Source organism: Mesitornis unicolor, unplaced genomic scaffold (assembly GCF_000695765.1).
Source record: "Mesitornis unicolor isolate BGI_N332 unplaced genomic scaffold, ASM69576v1 scaffold1815, whole genome shotgun sequence".
NCBI classification, from domain to species: Eukaryota; Metazoa; Chordata; class Aves; order Mesitornithiformes; family Mesitornithidae; genus Mesitornis; species Mesitornis unicolor.
The window spans coordinates 13,529-33,195 of NW_010187316.1; the positions used below are offsets into that span (position 1 = coordinate 13,529).

The window sequence follows — 19,667 nt, forward strand, 5'->3', positions numbered from 1 at the left end:
GAACAATTTAAGAGCAAAGTCATTGAGTGAAACTTGCATAGCTTCCATTTCTACTTTCTTTCCTGAATAATCTTCTCATGGAAGATTATGTGAGTCCTGAGTCAGGACAGTGCAGGATTTTGCTCAGAGGAAAAGAGTGTGTGGTAAGAAGGACATCCCCTTTTCTTTGTTTCCCCTTCCAGTATAACTTTATAAATGTGAGTGGACTAAAAATGGGATTATTTGTCACTATTAATGGCTTTATTTTTTTTCCTTTTTTCTAGGATCTAGCTCAGGATCAAAATTAAAAGTTCCTGAGCTGAGCATAAATGGCACACAGCACATTGTTCAAGCAGGCCAGGCTTTAAATCTCACCTGCAGGTAACCAGCTGAGTTGGATTCTGATAATTTGGCTGGGAGTTCGTACACCTGACACTTTCCTTTTTTTGTAACTGAAATTAGAAAAAAAAACCTTATGTTGTGGGGAAAGGTGGGGAGTGAACTTCAATGGCAATTGTTTAATACTTCTTTGTTGTTTCTGTTGTTGTTTTTGGAAAACAAGATAAAAGAGAACCCTAGAAATAACCTGATATAATAAAAAAGAAAGCTTGGGAACTGGAACTATATAATTGAAGCCCAACATAATTGTTTCTGCTTCCTTATCTGTATTTGCAGGGGGGAAATGGTTCATTCATGGTCTTTGCCTGAAACTCTAAGTAAGGATAGCAAAAGGCTGAAAGTAATTAAATATGCCTGTGGAAGAAATGGGAAGCAGTCCTGCAGCAGTCTGACCTTGAGCAGAACTCAAGCAAGTGACACTGGAAACTATAGTTGTAAATATCCAACAAGTCCAGCAAAAAAGAAGAAGGAATCTACAATCTACGTATTTATTAACGGTAAGATTTTTTTTTAACACTTCTTGGTGCTTTCACATCAATACAGCAAAATGGACAAATAAGGCAGTTCAGCTGTGGTTAAATACAGGGGTTTGAATGATACCTTCAGCTATGATAATTTACCAATTTATGTATAAAATCTGCTTTCTCGGATCTTGCAAATACAAATGCTAGTGTTTTATCTGTTAGGAAAAAAAAAATGAAGAAAGAAAAAGACCCAATCCAACCAGTTTGCTAGAGTAGATAAAACTCCCTGTGGATGTAGACTGGAAGTGAATCTGTGAATGGATATCAGAGAAAGCATATCCTACAGAATTGGATGATGACTGATGAAAACCATCTGATGCAATTTCTGCTTTAACCTGTCTGCGTATCCAGATCACTGAATTATCTCATACTGTAGAAAATTACTATTTGCCTATTAAGTCACATTCAAAAATGTACTCTGTAGTCCATATTACACAGATTGTAAAAATCTAGAAGAGATGGAATCAAGCTTAACATGGAATTGTTCAGCAAACAAGTGTGCAATGTTTGTGAAATGCTGGAATTAGGTCAGTTAGACTATAACAGAAATTGCTTTCTGATCCTGTTTTCTTCCAAGATATTAATCGGACACTTCTCAGAACAGTTGAATTCAATAGACACAGTAATAATTAAAAATTATTTAGATTTTAATTTAATTTTATATCTTAGTTTTTCTTTATTTTTTTACAGAATAAAATTAATAGATTACTGTAAGGTATCAGGATTGACAGATTTTGAAAGCCCATATTACAGAGAATGTGCAACTGGAAGCTTTCCAAATTATGTGTCTGCTGCTTCTAACAAGTTCACATCAGGGTGAATTAGTCTTTGTTTTGGTTTTGTGACATGAAGAGTCGGACTGGTGCTGTGAAAAACAGAATGAAATGGATCTCTCACTACAGTGATAGAAAATGAGATAGATCCCCCAATTACTGTATGTTGCTTTATTGAGAATTATTGAATAACTCATGCTGTTCATTCTGCTTTTCTTCATCTGAAATATAGTGCAGAGAGTTTTTCTCACACAGCTATTTTCACACAGCTCACTGGATATCCAACTAAAGGTAAATCCATGGAAGCATAACCAAAGTAGGTTATTCATTTAGTGACCAACATTTCCTGCTGCCCAGGAAAACCTATGATTTTCTTGAATGACTTCTGCAAGTTTTCCACTGTGGGACCTCCTTGAACCTCCCACCTTGGATGTCATCTCTAGCTCACATCTACCCACAATTCTCTCCATTCGCCACATGAGAAAAGCAAGGATGGTTGTGACTCTGACTGGGCACCTCTCTGCTAAACTCACTTTATGATATAAGAGATTCCTTTATGTTCTCTTGGTCTCTTTCCTGTTTGAAGTATTAATTTTTCTGGATCCCGAATTTTTACAAATAGAAGATACAGGCAGTCTTTCTAATTCTTAACTGCTTCCCATATTGCAGAAGTGCAATTCTCTTCCCAAATTCACTGCATCTGAAGGAGAACCTCTGTCAGAGGTTTGTGAACCAAAGTTATTTGCCTAATTCACATGATGATGCAAGAGCAGCTTATCATTGGAGAAATAGATTTTGGACAGCCCTCTCCCCAATAATCTGTTAAAGAAGAGTGCCGAAGTGGCTTGGTTTTGTTGATTTTCAAGGACATTAAGTCATTAAATGTTGATGTCACTGTTGAAGACAGGATTAGATTATGTTTCTCCTCCCACCTCACTTGCTGAAACCAGTATAATGTTCAAGGGACAAACCTTTATCAAGCTTCGACATTTTTGGCATCTTAGTTTTCTGAATTTGACAATCCTTTTGATTGAAAAACTATTGCTTAACACTTAGGAGTTGATTGTGTATGCACATATGAGAGTTAGGGCAAAATATTGATAATGAGGGAGGCTGCAAGGTGACTGCTCATTTAATGCCTGTTGAAAGTGTCACTCTGCCCTAAGGTGGGGAAGAGTGTATTAGTCCTCTGAAAATGTACAGTTTCAAAATTGTTGAGTAGATTGGAAAGAAGCAAGTTACTGAGGACCAAAAGTCACCATTTCTGATCAGTGTAGTGCTAGCATTTGGAAAGAAAATACCTAAGGAAGCCTTTCATAGAAGTCGTCGTTTCTGTGAACATGCATGAAATTCGATTATCTGGGTCAAGTTGGGGTGAGATGGGGGTAACAAAATCCTCTGTGAAGACTGCCTTTTTTGAGCTTAGTTTTATTTTAAATGAATTTGTGGGTGTTTAGGAAATAAACATTTGTAAAATTTGGGACCCTCCTAGTTTAGTATTGTTTCCTGTGGCAGGACGTTGTGTCAGTCCATTTCCCATATTAGCTCCATGTGGATCACCACAGTGCCTGTTTCCCATGTCTTAGCATGCTGCAGATGAGAACAAATAGTTGCTATTTACAAACACAGAATCTGAATCAGGAAAGTTGATATTGTTTGTACAGGAAGTCATCACTTATTGTTTTAAAAATGTTATTCATTTCCGTAATTAGAGTGATACTGAATATGAACTGGAGTATTTAAAAAAAGAACCCAAACAATAAACCCAGTAAGTCCTTTGGCTCAGTAATGAGGGCATTGCTAAGGCAGAAGATGAGCTTCTATATAGAGAAACAAGATGCAAGACTCTGAGAAGGCAACTTCAAGTCCCACGTGCCCTAGGATGTCTTGAAACATTTCTGAAGTCCTGTGGTTAGGTGATCAGGAACAGGCGGGCTGGTGACTTCTCTTGCAGGAGCTAGTCCTGACACAACCCTTCTTTCAGCTGGAGAGGTCACTACTGAGTTGCACAGAGGAGCGAGTGCGCAGTGTGTGCTGCAGCAACTCTTGGCCACACACAGCTCAGGAATTGAGACATCAAGCGAGGGAAATTAATTCTCTCAAGATCCTTGGACTTTGGTCTAAGAAAACGGATGGCCTGACTTCCACCACGAGCCATGGGAAAAATCTGAAATGAAGCAAAGCCTCTTTGCCAGTTTATCTGCTGTCTCGGACCAAAAGCTGCTCTGATCTTTATTTTAATACACAACTGCAGCTCAGCAGTTAAATGGAAAGATTTGTAATGAACTATCACTGTGTACATTGGAGTGAGGCATGGGGAATTTTCTGCTTGAAAAGAGAATTATGGAGTAAAGACATTTAAGAAACACCAAATTATCAGCAGGCTTTTTTGAAACCTATGTAGATTTCCCTGGGGATAGTGCTAAAGGCTTTTCATTCTGCCTGCCTTTGTTCTGGTATTTCCAAGACACTGTTTTCCAGTTGCTGGAGCTCATTCACTTTCTTCAGAAATGTGCACTTCTCTTCATTCTCTACTCTGATCATGTCTTGCCTTCGATCAGTTGCTCCCATGGTATGGCAGAGAAAAAGTATGTAAGTTGAGTTACATTGATATATCAAGATTAGATTTTTGCAAGAATTTAAACAAACTTGGATTCAAGTTGAAGTGTTGCTACTTCCTTTGATGAAGATAGCTTTCAGCTACTAATAGACAAGAGTAATGTTTTAATTCTGCTGCAGCAGAGAATTAGTCTCAAAATGAAGTTGTATTTGGCTTTAGGGTATTAGCCCATTTCTCAGTCAATGTTCTCCCTCTCCTTGGCTGTCCTCACACTCCTGCTGTGCATGTCTTCTGACTGCATACTTTTCCTTGCAAAATGAGACATGCACTGGTACTTCAATTAAGCACCATTCAAAATATTCTGTTTGAAAATCAGACCTCTAGGCTGAGTCACTTGTCTATTCTCTTTCTGTACTTAACACAGAGAAAAAAAGTTTCTTCTGGTATGTATTTCTCATCACTGACTTTACAAGGAATCTGGAGAACAAGCTTAGAATAGATGTCTTGCTTTGAGATTATTTAAGTCAGGTGAGACAAATCAGAGCTGAGTAATTAACTACAAGTCCTGAGAGTACTTGTACTTGCCAATGCCTAGAATGTTAAACTTGTCGACTAGTTTTGGATATTTGGCTTGACATATGTCTCAAGTTGGACAGTCCAAAATGAAGGGTTTTAGCATCAGTGAATGGTTCAAAGTGTAAGCCTTTGAAGTGTCAAAACATCTGGGGTTTTAAGTGCGTTTTCAAACTCTAGAGTTGTATTCTGCAAGTGCTGAGCATATGGCATCTCCTTGGGAGGTCTGCTTGTTGACAGGTAGCTGGATCCAGCCCCATGGATCTGAGATTTAGCTTGAATGGATTGACTCCTGTAACTCTGAAGGTGCTATGTTGCAGAACAGGGAGAACACCAAAATAACTCCCTGAAAGGGTTGCTTAATATCAGAAGCATCAAAATAATCTGACAGGTGAAAAAGCAGTAAGATGAAACACCTTGAAAGCTAACAGAAAGGGATATTTTCTTTTTTTCCCTTTTTCTTCTTTTTATTTAAAAATAATATACAGACAGAAGAACCTGCTGAGGCCTGGAAAACTCTTTCTCCCCTGTGCCTTTTCTTCTGTCTCTGCTTTTGGCACAGTTTTAACATATGAGCAGTATGGTTTTGGCTTACACTGTCAGAGTCAATAATATGATAACACCACTGTTATGAAAAGGAAACTAGTTGAAATTAAACTGCACTACAGCTGTATCAAGTATGCGGACACATTTTTAGTGTCTAATGAGGTTCCTGTTACAAAACAGAGCCCTCGAGGACTTGCTGACGTCAATCACCTATAATTGCAGTGCTTTTGTCAGTGTGTGTACATGGACTTCACGTTAGAGTACACTGTGTTGAGTGGAGCATGTGTGTGTGCCTTGGCAGCATCAAAGGCCATGCACTAAGCCCTCTGAGGTCCTTCTTTCTCACCAAGGCTTATAGCTCCTACTGAAACAGAAATACATTTCCAGGATGAACCATCATGAAAGAGGGATGCATCTGAAAAAGTGTTCCTGATGTTCATTAGCCTTTCTAGAGATCACTTTCTGAACATAGTAATTGCTCAGGTGTGGATTTCCTGGCTAATGGGGGTAAGAACATTTTTTCTTAAGTGTTTTAACTGTGTCTTATGTGTGTTACGGACCTACGTCGATGATAGCATAGTATAACTAGACCCAAAGGAAAACAAACAAACCCTGCCTAAAAATCACTGTACAATTATGCTAGCAATGCTTTTTGTCTGAATGTGCTCCAGATACAAAGTATTTCCATTCTTTTTATTTTTTTTCCCCTGAAGTTCTGTGATTATAAATTTGTATCTCAAGTAATCCTTCAAGGTTTAGAAATAATTTGAATTCAAAGAGTATTATTTTACAGGCTAAGAAGAGGCAAGAGTAGAAAAACCCTTCCTATAAATAAATGTTGTGCTTCCAGACATACAAAATGGGATTACTTTTTTTTTTCTTAAGGGACATAGACACTTATACGTAAACAGGTTGAATAGGTGCCTTACCTAGGGTGTGATTAATCTTACTGTAAAACAAATGTCTAAAACAGGTCAGATGAGACCCATGGCAGAATTCTCCCTTTCTCCCCAGTGACAACGCCAACAGTTTGGCCACCTAGCTCAGTGAGAAATGTCTATATTTCAGATGTATGAGATGAGAGCCACTCTTGGTGTGCAAGGTTCTCCTGAAATAACTTCTGAATAGCCCTACTAATTTAGATGGGCTAAATAAAGTTAAAGTGAAGCCCAACAGTGGAAAGGGGAATTTGGCAATTGGCCCATTAACTTTAATGAAGTTTGCATATCTGTACTTTTAGTAAAGCCTTTGGTCCTCTTCATGTTCATGAGGGAAAAGGGTGTTATGTGAATGTGAGGAAACTGTTTGGGCTTTTTTAGCCTGAAAAAAATCTTAATGATGAGCCAAGTATAAGTAGGTATTTTGGAAATACTTCAGAGGACAAACTTTCAGAGTTTTCAAGGAGCTCAGACTTTCCTGCAGAGCTTTTTCTTCTTGCAAATGTATGTCTGAGTACTCTGACTTACATAGTTCAGATTATTAAAAACAAAACAAACCCAAGAACAGTAGCTGAAGCTTGTGGAAATAAAGAACCTATCCATCTTTTCTGAATTTGGCATTTCAGTGTTGGCTAATTCAGTTGTTTGTGCAAACCCCATAAATAGCCTACACCAGTTACTGATACCAGACATAATATTGCTTGTGTTAAGTCTCTTATCAAGTTCATATCTGGCTGCCAACCAGCTTAATAAAAACCTGCTATTTATGTTCTTTAACAGTATAGCAAGTGACCTTCAGGATTTTGTGGTTTCATGAATGCTCTCTTTGGTTTCATGTTGATTGTAACTGAGAGATAATGTGAGGAACACAGTCAAACCAGCACACAGTCATTAAGTTCATAAATTTGTAAAGGGCGAGTGTCAGGAGGCTCTTCTCAGTGACAGCCAATGACAGGACAAGGGGCAATGGGAGCAAGTTGGAGCATAGGAGGTTCAATCTGAACATGAGGAAAAAATGTTTTTACTGTGAGGGAGCACTGGACCAGGCTGCCCAGAGAGGTTGTGGAGTCTCCTTCTCTGAAGACATTCAAAACCCAGCTGGATGCGTTCTTGTGTGACCTAGTCTAGGTGATCCTGCTCTGGCAGGGGGGTTGGACTTGGGTGATCTTTCGAGGTCCCTTCCAACTCCTAAGATTCTGTGATTCTGTGAATTCCAGGTAAAATTTAAAAATACATTAAATGGACTTGTAAACCTTAGTGTATGCAAATATTCTGGCTGTCCATCTTTCAGTTTGCTAGTTCAGGCACCCCTGAAGAAAAAAAAAATCAAAAACCAAGGTCAACCCTTTTAAATCTTCCCTTACAAATCCCAATGGAGCTGAATATGTAACTTGGATGTGGTCTTCAAGACAGGTCGATTAATGATGTTCTTTTTATGTTTAGAGCTTTCTGAAAGTAAAAGTGAGTCAAGCTGGCACAGAAGACCTCTGGTGGGAGGTTAGCTCATCCTCAACATGCTGCCAGCCAGCTGTTTGAGGAAGGGTGGCATTTACCTCCTCTCAGGAAGGAATTGGGAGGAAGTGTAGCAGCAGCCACTGGCAATAGCTAAGGCTATGATGGGGGGGGAAGAGTCAAAAAGAAGCAAGGAGTGCTATTATTTGAGGGGAAAGAAGTATTTCATGTTGCTGGCATAACTGCCAATGTGGCATACCCTGCCGTGGTGCTGCTGTGGGTTCAGCGTTGCCTTATCCAGGCTGGTAGAGCCTGCAGCAGATTGCAGTCTTGAAGCACCAAGCGTATCCCCTTATGGCCATTAAGACGGAAGGAGAATAAAATCAAAGGGAATCAGGAAAAGCCTCCACACTCATTATGAAAACAAAACTGTGCTAGGAAACATGATGCGTATTTCTTTTAATCAAAAGCAGGAAGACATTTGAAGCACTTGGGGCCATCGATTGCCCTCTGGCCCATGGCGGAAGTCCCCGGTGATGTCAATGGGAGTTCTGCACGCGAATAGCGGGGGCATGGAGACGCCTTGGTGTACCACTGCAGGGAGTGTACCAAGACAGGCTGTGACTGAGCTTTAAAGCCTACCGAGAGCAGCCAGAGCGTTCAGTTGACTTTTATACAGCACTTCATTGACTTCTCCAGGCATGAACGTGCATTTCCATTGAAGAAGAAGAAAACAAAGCCAAACGTGGTGTTCTCTGCTTGTTTCCTGTCCCTGTCATGGGCAGGAATCCTGCGAAGTCTGAGCCACGCAGCCCCCACAGCCTCAATATTGGCATTGGTCAGTGGTGACATTGTGTCTGCAGACAGCACCGGTAGTCCCCAGAACAGCTCTTCCTCGCACTTGTAATGATCTGAAGATTATGATACAGGAAGCTACTTTGCAAAGCTTGCTGGTTTTGGGCAGGAGCTCTTAATTTTGTGACAAAGATGAACGAGTCTTTGGGGAGTAGTAAATCCATTTGTCTGGTGATGTTAAGGGGCAAGTGACCTCTTCTGTGACTGCAGCCACTGAAGAACAAAAAAGGTTCTTTTCACCATGCTACAAACAGGTTCATTCTTGGTCTTTCCTTGGATCATATTGCAGAGGAAACGTCAGCCTAACAAGTCCTTAGGGTATTTTTTATTACATATGCATCCCCTATTACTCATAAGTTCCTTCTGTGATCTTGGTGGATGTTTAACACCTATTATTAAATTAAGTATTGTAGCAGTCTTTAATTTCAGAAAGTTTGTGTAACACTTTCATTAAACTTCCTTAGGAAAACTTTTTCCATGTCCTGGGGTACAACTGAGGTACTCTGCATTAGGATTCTCCCCAGTATAAATTTGAGTGTAATTTGCTTCTCTTCCTGTTTGATGTCTTAAACAAAAATATTATTGCATATAATAAGAAAAGAAGTTCCTAAGGGCAGAACAGTTTTATGACACTGGGAAGTGCAGATCATACTTCTGAAAGAGAAGCAAAAGTGATGCATTTGAAGAACTACTTGAATGAACACAGGTCAACATGCAGAAGTCTGGGACCAGAACACTTTAGTCAAATCTTGCAGTTTAAGGTTTTATAAAGGGTCAGTTCTTGCTAGCTTTACAAATTTCTTTTCCAAGAAAGATTTCCATTGTTATTTGTAAGTTTTTTGACTGAGTGAATATAATAGGATTTGCCTGAAAAAACATTGGAGCTGTAGATAAGCACAGAATTAGGATCCAAATGTTCCACTTTTCTGAGAGTTAAAAGCCACACCTGTGAATTTGGAGGTAGTCTGTCTGCACTGGTAGTCAATCAAACCAAACCTTCAGATCTGAACACCTGCAAAAAGGATTTGGAGCCAGAGCCTGTGGCTTGAGCCCCTCTTTGTTAAGTGGTCCAAACAATAGCAGTAGCAATGTTCCCAGTTCCCAGCACGAGCTATTTATGACAATGCCCTTTGGGATTGTTCGACTGACGGTTAATTACTCTGCCAAGTCTTATTATTGAGTCGAAAGGAATGAATGTTTTCCTGGCATTTTCATTTACCTTGTCACTTACAAAAGAGACATATAGGTATTGTGGTAGTGGGAAGGAGGATAATAATTAACTCTTGTTAGTCCGTACTCTGAGTGGAAAATATGGCTGGACAATCACAGTAGATGCTTTCTGCTGGTAAAATCAACATGAGTTTTTCCCATCAATTTTCTTGCAGAGAGCAGGAGCATGTCCTGTGTAGGGGTTTCTTGATAAGTGAATTTCAACTCACTTCTCATATAATTACTTCTACTGGTGATAATAAACTAGAAATGCCCTGAAATAAGAAACACATATCTCAGCAGTAGAGATGATGCTGTAATTGGAAAAATTTACTTTAACTGCCTTGGATTTTAAAGGAGATACCAAAGTACTGCTATTGATATTAAGTGATAAATATATTTTTAAATATTTAATAATATTTTGCTGATATTGTTCAGATAAAAGTAAAAAGAAGATTGATTTGAAGACTTTGTCTAGCTTTCATTATGGACAGAGTTAGTCTGTGCTTTCAAGGCTATAGACACTTAAAATTTCCATACATTGTCTTAAGGTTTCAGATATTAACCTTTTCTTTTTCTTCTCATGCAGATACAGAAAATCCATTTGTAGAGATGCACAGTGATATACCTAAAATAATACACATGACTGTGGGAAGAGAAATGATCATTCCATGTAGAGTCACAGCACCAAACATTGCTGTTACTTTAAAAAAGGTACCACAATCCAAACATGCTCTGAAAGTTTTATTGTGGATGATGCTCTTTTCTTGTTTCTTTACAGCTGTTGTACTGCTTTTGAAATATTTCAACAATTTAGTATTTCTTAAACAAGGTTTCTGGGTGTCAGTGTGTTTAGAAATATTTCAGCCCTGGAGGTTTTGTCTTGAATCTCACAACAGGACTTCATCAGATCTCTTACAGTAGATGGGAATTTTCTGAAGAAACTTAAACTTTTCATACCATTTTATTTAATATTCACTGACAAAGGTTTCTTAAGACCAGGAAGGAATTTCTTGTTAGGAGAAGATATTTCCTCCCACCTCTTCCCCTACCCTTCCTCCCCTTTCCTCTTCTGTCCTCTGGAACAGCCGGTGACTGCAGTCCCTGGAGACACTCTGGGGCTGTACAAGGAGCTCTGCAAGCCTTTGCCCTACCTCACTCCCACCAAAAACTTTTCAGCTTCCTTCTACACATGAGTGCACTTATCAGACGAGGGATGGCTTCTCTTTGTAGGAAACTTGTGCAGAGTTTGAAACGGTGGAGCCAGTTCTAGAACATCTAGACATTATTCATGTTTTGGGGAAACAATTTCTTTCTTAGGTTCCTTGAGAGTTACCTGGTATCAAGACAGAAAATGATGCTGCTTCTATTTTAAAGTTTCTTTGTTTGGCTTAAAAATTTAGTGGAGGTGCCAGTGATGTTTTGTTTCTAAATAAAGAGAGTTCTGTACATAGTGGCATAAATATCCATCACTGTTACAAGGAAAATAAATTTGTCTTTTTATAGAATAACATGCAATTGCCAGACAATGCCACCATGAGATGGTTATCTAGATCAATATAAGTCTTTGATTCCTTTTTTACTGTAGAGTTTTACACCAGCCGCAGATTTGATTGTGTGTTTTAACATGACCTAGAGGTTTACAAATTCTATCCACTGCTGCTTTGCTAATATAGATACTGATTTTGCCTCTTGGTTTCCTCCTATTAAATCACATGAAAGAAAGAAAAAAGCAGAAAAAAGAAAGTGATCTGACCTGGGATGTTACCATATGTGTGTGTAGACACATGGTTTTCCTGCAGGAAGTGCACCAGAGTGGATGATGCTCAAGGTTTTTGGATATAGAATCAAAAGTAAATGGGTCTTGACTTTCTATAGCGTGGAGTGTGTAGAGTGGGAATTTATATGTTCACTGTAGTGTTGCATCTGAAATTAAGGCATATTAGATTCCTAACTGAGAAAATTCCTGTCAGGGTTCTCTCTAATTAACCAATACAAAACGCTTTTTTTTTTCTCCTTATTTGGAAGAGATTGAGACATATCTACTCCATTTTTTTCATATGAGCTTGCCTTTAGTTTGGGGTTGTGGTGTAAGATGCATCTTTACACCATCAAAAGCAGATCTAATACTCTGGGAAGGAGAAGGAGGAGGTGGATCCAAGTCTTGAAAGAAAGGATTCGTTGCGTACATGTTTTGCATTCCAGGAAAAATAAATGTGTTCCCTAATTCATCCCAGAATTTCCTGAGGTTTGTATGCTACAATGCGTTACATCATATCTTACTTTATTTATCATCTGTGACACCTGTGTGTGAAGATTCCAGCAAGTTTTTGCTCACATAGCAATTAACAGATGTGTTAAATGTATTTCACAGCTGCAGGCAAACTACTTCTGGAAAGCTGGCAAAAGCCATTCTGTGTTTTCCATTTAGCAGTTAAGGAAGAAGTCAGTGTCCCCATAATGCAGTCCTCTAGAGCTGGAAATAAAACCACAACATTAGAGTCATTAGATTCTGCATTCTGTATTGCCAGGAAGCCAAAATACAGAATATTTTTTGTAATCTTCCTTCTCTGAAAGGGCTTACTGGGATAGTTGCATGACCACTCCCTCCAGCATTTTGTTCCTGTGCAGAGCTACTTAGTTTTAGTGGACCAATGTGGGGAAGGTTTGTTGCCCATCTTCAACACTACAAATTATTTTTTTACTGAAACTGTATCTTTACCTTAGTAAACCCCTTTGAGATACATTAGTACAGCCATTGCAACAGATTGATTCTTCGAATGCCTGTGAGTATCTGCTGGTACCCATCTGCAAACTATTAGTTTAGCTGGATTTATCGTCTGCTGCTTCAGTGGAAATCTCACTGTTATAGCACTGTGTTTCTTCATCGGTTTTTCTACTTCTCTCTGTGATGACCAAATGGCCAAGTTTTTTGACAGGGCCCTGAACTACATTGGCCCTGCTCTGCATGGTGAATGGACCAGGTGACCTCTAGAGGTCCCTTGCAACCTAAATTATTGCGTGATTCTGGGATCCTCTGTCCTGGACCACCCATGCAGTGACCATCGTGATGATGATGCCATATCTGTAAGTGATGGCCTGGAAGTTGGTTTAGGGCAGATCAAAGCAACTGTGCTCCTCTGAGTGGAAAACAGGTCATCTGAGCCAGTGGGATTGGCAGAGAACTGTGTGGAGGGGAGCTGAGTAAGGAATTGAAGCAAGTAAGGAGAGAAGGTAGAGCTGTGAGGGTGAGCACCCATCCACTGCCCTTGTTCTCTTCTGAGACGAAATCCTAGTATTTCCACCCTCTGAAAGGGACTTGTTGCAGTATTTTGTTTTTTCCTCCCCAAGACTTAGCCAAAGACCAGCTGTGTCACAGTCTTTTGCTAGTCATAGACTTCAGTTTTCCTTACAGTAACAAATGTGTAAAGTTACACTCTCATGTATGACTGTGTGCAACTTCTTAGTCTCAGAGCTGCAAAAAAGTCACACAAAAATGTGTAGCTCTAGAAATTTTTGAGGGGTATCAGATAAGTAAACTGTGCAGCAAAGATGTGCCTCTGGGGCAGGTGAGCCTGTTGGGTGTACAGACAACTGACAACATCAGGTGTTGCAAAATAAGATCATATTTATGAGCACTTTATTTATCAAAGAATCATGGAATCATAGAATGTATTGCGTTGGAAGGGACCTTTAAAAATCATCCAGTCCAACCCCTAACGTGGCTAATACAATTCAGTAATCCATCAATTAACTAATTAATGTGAAGTGAATGCATTCCTTGGGAAATGCCAGTCTAGGAAGGTTTGTGAGGCTCTGAGTCTACTTTCTTCACAGTATATATGAAAACCTATAGAGCAGTATCCTCAGAAACAGTTTGGTTTTCACCAAAGCACCAAAAGGATAAATCCAGTTCAAGTCCTTGAAAGCATAACTATGAACTTGTTAAACCAAAACCTGAATATTTGTTTTATTTAGAACAGGAATGGCAACAGGGCTCTTAGAGTTCAAGATACTGCTGAATGGTAGCCAGCAGGCTGTAATGTAATAGAGTTTATTTGTGAGTGTGTATGTAACGCACACTTCACCCATGCTTATTATAGCATCTTATCAGCTGTTGTAAAGATAAGGAATTCTACCACAGCATTTTGTGCTCTTTAATTATTCATTTGATTCATCATGCATTTCTTCTGGAGGAAATCGCATGAGGTGAGTGGAGGTGATCTCAAGGGTGGCTTTTGGCATGCATTGAACAGGCACCATTGAGGGTGTCATGTTTTGGAGAGAGGCTGTACCACACAGGAAGGTGCTGGGCAGCCACGCTTCCCCCGGCTTCTGGCAGCCACCCATGCTGGCTTTGGCCATAGGAAGGAGAGGGCTGGCCAAAACACAGGTCCTCTGCTTGAATAAATAGAAAGAGATGAAGGGGATGTAGTGGGACTGGGTGTGCAGTGAGAGGAGATGGGCTGCAAGGTGCTTAGTTGACCCAGAGGTTTCTGCTCAGGGCACTTATTCACTCAAACTCTGCTTAATGCCATTTTAAAAAAATATGTTATTTTTACCACAAAAGTACGCTTTATAGAAGTAAAGTCACATCCAGGCTTTGTACTCGTGACTGATCTCTGTGTTATCCAAATGGTGGCATTTATTCAATTGATAAAGGATAACAGCAAAAACACAACTTGAAAACAAGAGATCTTGTCTGAGCTTCAGTGCCTGTGGCATGCTTTGCCTTTTTAGGGTTTTCTTGGTAGCTTATTAAAATAGGGCTTAAAATTCAAAGGATCCTAATGTAAAATATAACTTGTACTGCTAACAAAATGAACGCTTGATTCCACATGGCAGTATTTTAGTCTGTATTGGATTTCAGGGCTCAGGTTTAAAAATATCTGATGGCTTTGCAATATTTGCTTCTTGGGCCCTCAGATTCTGAGGGACTTAGTGCCTGATTTTTAAAACGTGCTGAATACTTTTTCTATGGAAATTTGATATGCTTAGTGTTTCAAGGCACCCTTTCAAAATCTCTAGTCAATATGACTCCTCATTCAGTATGACCAGTAGTTTTCAATAAAAGTGCCCCAGGAAGATTTGTGGTTTTAAAATTTGCACTTCATGTTGTATGTAATGACTTAGAGATGTGACCTGTCAGCTTTGGAACAAGCATTCAGGTCCTTAACTTTTTTTTTTTCCTAAACAGTCCAGTCCTTTAGGCAACATAAACGTGAGAAGCATCAGATTGAATCCTGGCAGGAATTTGTTAAAGCCACGAAATGATGGTGAATTATGTCCATTTGTCACCTCCATTAAAAAATGCGTATTTGTGTCTCAGTGGTAAAAACAGGACACTTAATTGCAAAGGTTTGCCAAGACGAGCACTTTAGCTGCCAACCCGGAGCCAACAGAATAGCAGCCAAAGCGCTGAGGCTAATAATGATAGTGTCAATCTTTTGTGTCATAAATTACATCCTGTTATAAATAATGAAATCTTGGAAACAAATAAAACATTTATATTCTTCACCCAGATTTTTCCTCTATTTTGTGATGAAAATGTGACTTGAAAATTCTGCATAATTAAATGTCATCCTTTCTACTTTGATTGGCATCTTTTAGGGTGTTTTTTTCCCATTCCTCTTTATTAGGCTGCTTTGATTAGAGAGTGTCATGAGGATGAGTTGTTTTTACGATGCATGTCTGACACTTCTAGATTCCACGTGAAACCCTAATTCCTGATGGCAAGACAATGATCTGGGACAGCATGAAAGGCTTCAGAATACCTAAGGCAACCTACAAATTCATAGGGCTCCTCAGCTGTGAGACAACCGTCGGTGGACACAAATACAGCACAAAGTACCTAACGCACCGAGAAAGTAAGTAGTGTTCTCCACACTCCGTCTTTTCGTTAAGTGCTCTGCGCTGGTGATGTTATTCACTTTTCTTTCTCTTTGTCATGTGCAGCCAACACAATTTTTGACGTCCAGTTGAGCACTCCACGTCTTGTCAAGCTGCTGAAAGGAGACAGCCTGGCAATCAACTGCACTGTCACCGCAGCCTGGAACACCAGAGTGCAGATGACATGGACTTATCCTGGAGAGGTGAGTGCTATAGTTGAAATAAAGAAACCAGGGGTTTCCCATAGATCAGACTCCCATCTAGCATCCTGGAAGGAATTTTGCCTTAAAATGCTTGCTGTGGTTCACATTCCATCATTTTGACCCTTGGTGACATGTCTTTAAAGGTTTCTTTTTTTTCTTTCTGGTGCTTAATTGAATGAGTAAACATGTTTACAGAATGTACTCTGGTTATATTGCCTAGTCTCGAGTGAAAGCTAGAATTCTTTCATCTCTGGGAGCTTCTTTTGAACCTGGAGAAGTGATAGAAATTTGTCTACCCAGGGAGGAGCTTTCTCTTGTGACAAAAAAAGTTTTCAGTGACACTGTCTTTCTCAATACCTCCATTTAAAAGACTAGCAGACAGTCAGACACCTGTCTTGAGCGTGTTTAGAGAAGATATTCTGATTTAGCTCGCCAAAATCTCATTTGTTAAGTGTCACATGAACAATCTTTTTGTTTTGACAGCTACAGGAATGATCTTGAATGTGCTTCTCCTCCCCTCACATTGGGAGAATCCTCATAAATATTTGTCATTTACAGAATAACTGCCAGGGAGTTGGTGTAAAGCTGATAAGAAATTTGACATTATTTTAAAGTTTACAACTCCCATTCCTTTCATGTCAGTTTGATTTATGCTGATGATTCAAGTCATTTATTATGTCACTCATTGTGCCTAATCACAAGCTGAAATTATTATTACATTATATAGGGAAGATTAATGCAACCATTTATTGCATATTGTAGACGTTTTCCCTGGCATTTTTTAACCTCAGAAATGAACAACTTGCAACAACAATGCTCCAAATACATTATGTTCCTCATTGCTACCTTACCAAGCCCTAGCCGGGCACCACATTTGTGAAATTTTGCTTTGGTTTTATTTGGATGGCAACTGAAGGGTGCTCAGTGTTTATAAGAGCAATGTCCTGGGTTAAATAAACTTTGAGGCCAAAGGCTGAGGAGGAGTTGCAGGAAATAACTCCTCAGACTCACATTATCTTCAGTTCCACCCTGTTATTCCCTTGCCAAATCGAGTCTCTTTTCCATCTACTACAGCGTTTCCAGAATTCTTCTCTTCTTGTGTGAATGCCCTCTTCTTCTATAGGTTTTCTGCCTATGGACACTGAATCCAGGCACCAAACTATGTGCCGGTGGCTCTGGGGATTTTTAGAGGCAATGCTGGACAAGGGGCAGCGGGAAGTATGGTGTGTTTGTATAACAAGCCAGAAGAAGGGATGATCTTTTTGTGGAAAGAACTAGTTTGGATACTGTTACAACTTCAGTGAAGATAGGAATTAATTACCATATAAATAATTTTTATTGTTGACCCTCTGGAAATGTTAGGAGTCTTTTGCATGTCTGTGCTGTACAGAGGGATCTGGGTTGTTTTTTCTTGATTAAGGTGTGGTGGAAGTAGAGTAAATTAAAAATCTTGGTAACCATGAAAATTGGTTTAATTAAGCTTCTTATCATTCATTTTTGCTTTTATAGTCAAGGAAGAGAGGTTCTGTAACGCAGCGCATTGACCAGAAGAATACAGAAGCCAATATTTTTTACAGCATCCTCGTTGTTGACAGAGTGCGCGATATTGATAAAGGCCAGTATACCTGCCACGTGAAGAGTGGGCCGTCAATCAAAGCTGTCAACACAACGGTCATTGTTTATGGTAAGAAATGTTGCAGATTTGTAGAATACTGAATGCTCATGTACCAAGTTCAGTCATACAATAACTTTACATCTTGACGCAAAGTGGAAATGAATTTATAGCGCATTCATTATGGGCAGAACAAAGACGGAGACCAGAGAGAATATGTCTTTTCTTCCATGACTATTTTGTATTGTTGTCAGTAGACATGTTAATGTTCAGTTTGATCACTATTGTCTGCTAAATACTGTGATGACCCTGTACTCAGTCAGTTCTGGCAGAAGCAATCAGTTAAAAAAAAAAAAAGTAAAAGCTGAATTTAACTAGAAGAATCCCACTTTCTTCTCTACAGTACTTATTCATTACTTTCTATGAAAAATGAAGAAGAAATAGATGCATTAGCTCTACATGAAGTAGGTAGCTGCTAGACTACTCAAAAAAAATAGAACAAGCACAAGATGCTGAAACTCATTAATATGGTTGTACAGTGGGAGCCTTAAATGAGTTCCCTATGATCTGCCTGGGCCCTCTGTGAAATCCAGAAATCCTCTACAACAGATGACTCCTGTTCATAATATCATAATATTGACATGTTCCATGTTCTCTCTCATCTCTAAGTGTGGACTAAGCCCCCCATGCTGGTATTCTTAGAGAGTATTACAGTCCATTTTCTCTATTTAAGCCCTGGACTAAGTCACTGTGAGCATAGGAAGAATCATGATAGCCACATATTATATTTTTACACAGGTAATCTAAAGCTGTCAGAAACTGAGTTTTAGGTTAAAATTAAAGTCAGAGAAGCTGGAACTGTTGAAGCTAGCCTGTAAACTCTCATTCACGTAAGCAGTCCCATCTATGGGATACCTGTATTAGAAAGAGCCTGCGTGAATAGGGGTTTGCAGGATCAGTATTGTATCTTTATAATTTGACTTGTGTAATTAAACTACTGATTTGTCTTGTGCATGTTATTTTCAATATACATGGCAAGTGTAAGTATTGCACTTGCTTAATAGATACCCAACATCCTTATGCAGTCCATAATGTGAGCAAGTATTGCACCATAGATTCTATCAAAAGGACACAGATTTTTTCATGTTTTGAATGTTTTATTTTGCTGAAGTGCAGTCTGGGGCAGGGGGGAAAGAGATTTTCCAATGTATTGTATGAATACTGTGTTTTATTGCCTCTGGTAAAACTTGCCAGAGAGTTTGAAATACAGAGCAGTACAACTGGAAAAGAACAAATTCCAGCAGGTTGAGATTGTTCCAATGAAGTGATAAAGATTTGTTTGTTTGATGTAACAGCTGTTTACAAATGATACAGAAAGCTGCTGCCTTTTCCTTTGCTGTTTCCCTGATGATCTCTTAAATCCTCTCTGGCACAATATTTTCTTTTGGAACATACATTGATGCTTGACCTTTAGGAGTGGAAGGCTCATCTGATCATTCAGTTCAGCTTCCCATGTACCATGAACCACCTTACCTCTTGTGCGTTTTTTTTTTTTTACTGAAGCACTATGAGAATTTGACTATAGTGTATGTCCTCCAGGGAGTGTCATCGCCTGGGAACTGTATCTCAGTTTCTTGTATATTTGTGGTATTATTCTCAATATTTTATAGTTCTCTAAGAGGTTAGGCTTTATTCTTGCTGTTGCCATGTGGGAACACCAAAATTGTTAAAGATAATTTTTGTTTGGGTTCCTGTTCTCTTTAGTAGAAAAACTCTTTTTGCAGGCTGAAAATCAGTAATACAGATGCACTCTTTTTCTTTTATTTCAGATAAAATGTTCATTAAATTGAAACATCGAAGAAAAACTGCAGTAGAGGCTGTTGCTGGAAGAAAATCCTATCGTTTGCCAATGAAAGTGAAAGCATTTCCCTCTCCAGAGGTTATATGGTAGGACAACAATTACTTCCATACATGCATCCTGGACCTTTTCTTAGAGTAAAAATAATATCTTGGTAAAATATTCAAATAAACCCCCTTGAAATGGCAATAAACTGGAGACAATACAGTTGTGGAGTTTTACTGGAAGTTTCAGGGTCGTTCTGGGTTTTAACTATTGATGAGAACGCTATCTCCATTTTGCAAGTGCAAAAAGGAA

The 19,667-nt window shown here is 39.1% G+C and overlaps 1 protein-coding gene across 1 annotated transcript in view; it reads left to right on the forward strand.

The window, feature by feature from the left end:
* Window positions 1-259: 259 nt before the first annotated feature.
* The window catches only part of FLT1 (fms-related tyrosine kinase 1), a gene marked incomplete at both ends in the record, with an annotated part of 69,402 nt that continues 49,994 nt past the window's right edge, over window positions 260-19,667 (forward strand). The window contains 7 exons of the mRNA XM_010185381.1: window positions 260-360; window positions 655-875; window positions 10,398-10,522; window positions 15,513-15,675; window positions 15,764-15,900; window positions 17,410-17,584; window positions 19,342-19,459. Of these exons, the coding sequence (XP_010183683.1) occupies window positions 260-360; window positions 655-875; window positions 10,398-10,522; window positions 15,513-15,675; window positions 15,764-15,900; window positions 17,410-17,584; window positions 19,342-19,459 (1,040 nt within the window). The remainder of the gene's footprint in view (window positions 361-654; window positions 876-10,397; window positions 10,523-15,512; window positions 15,676-15,763; window positions 15,901-17,409; window positions 17,585-19,341; window positions 19,460-19,667) is intronic.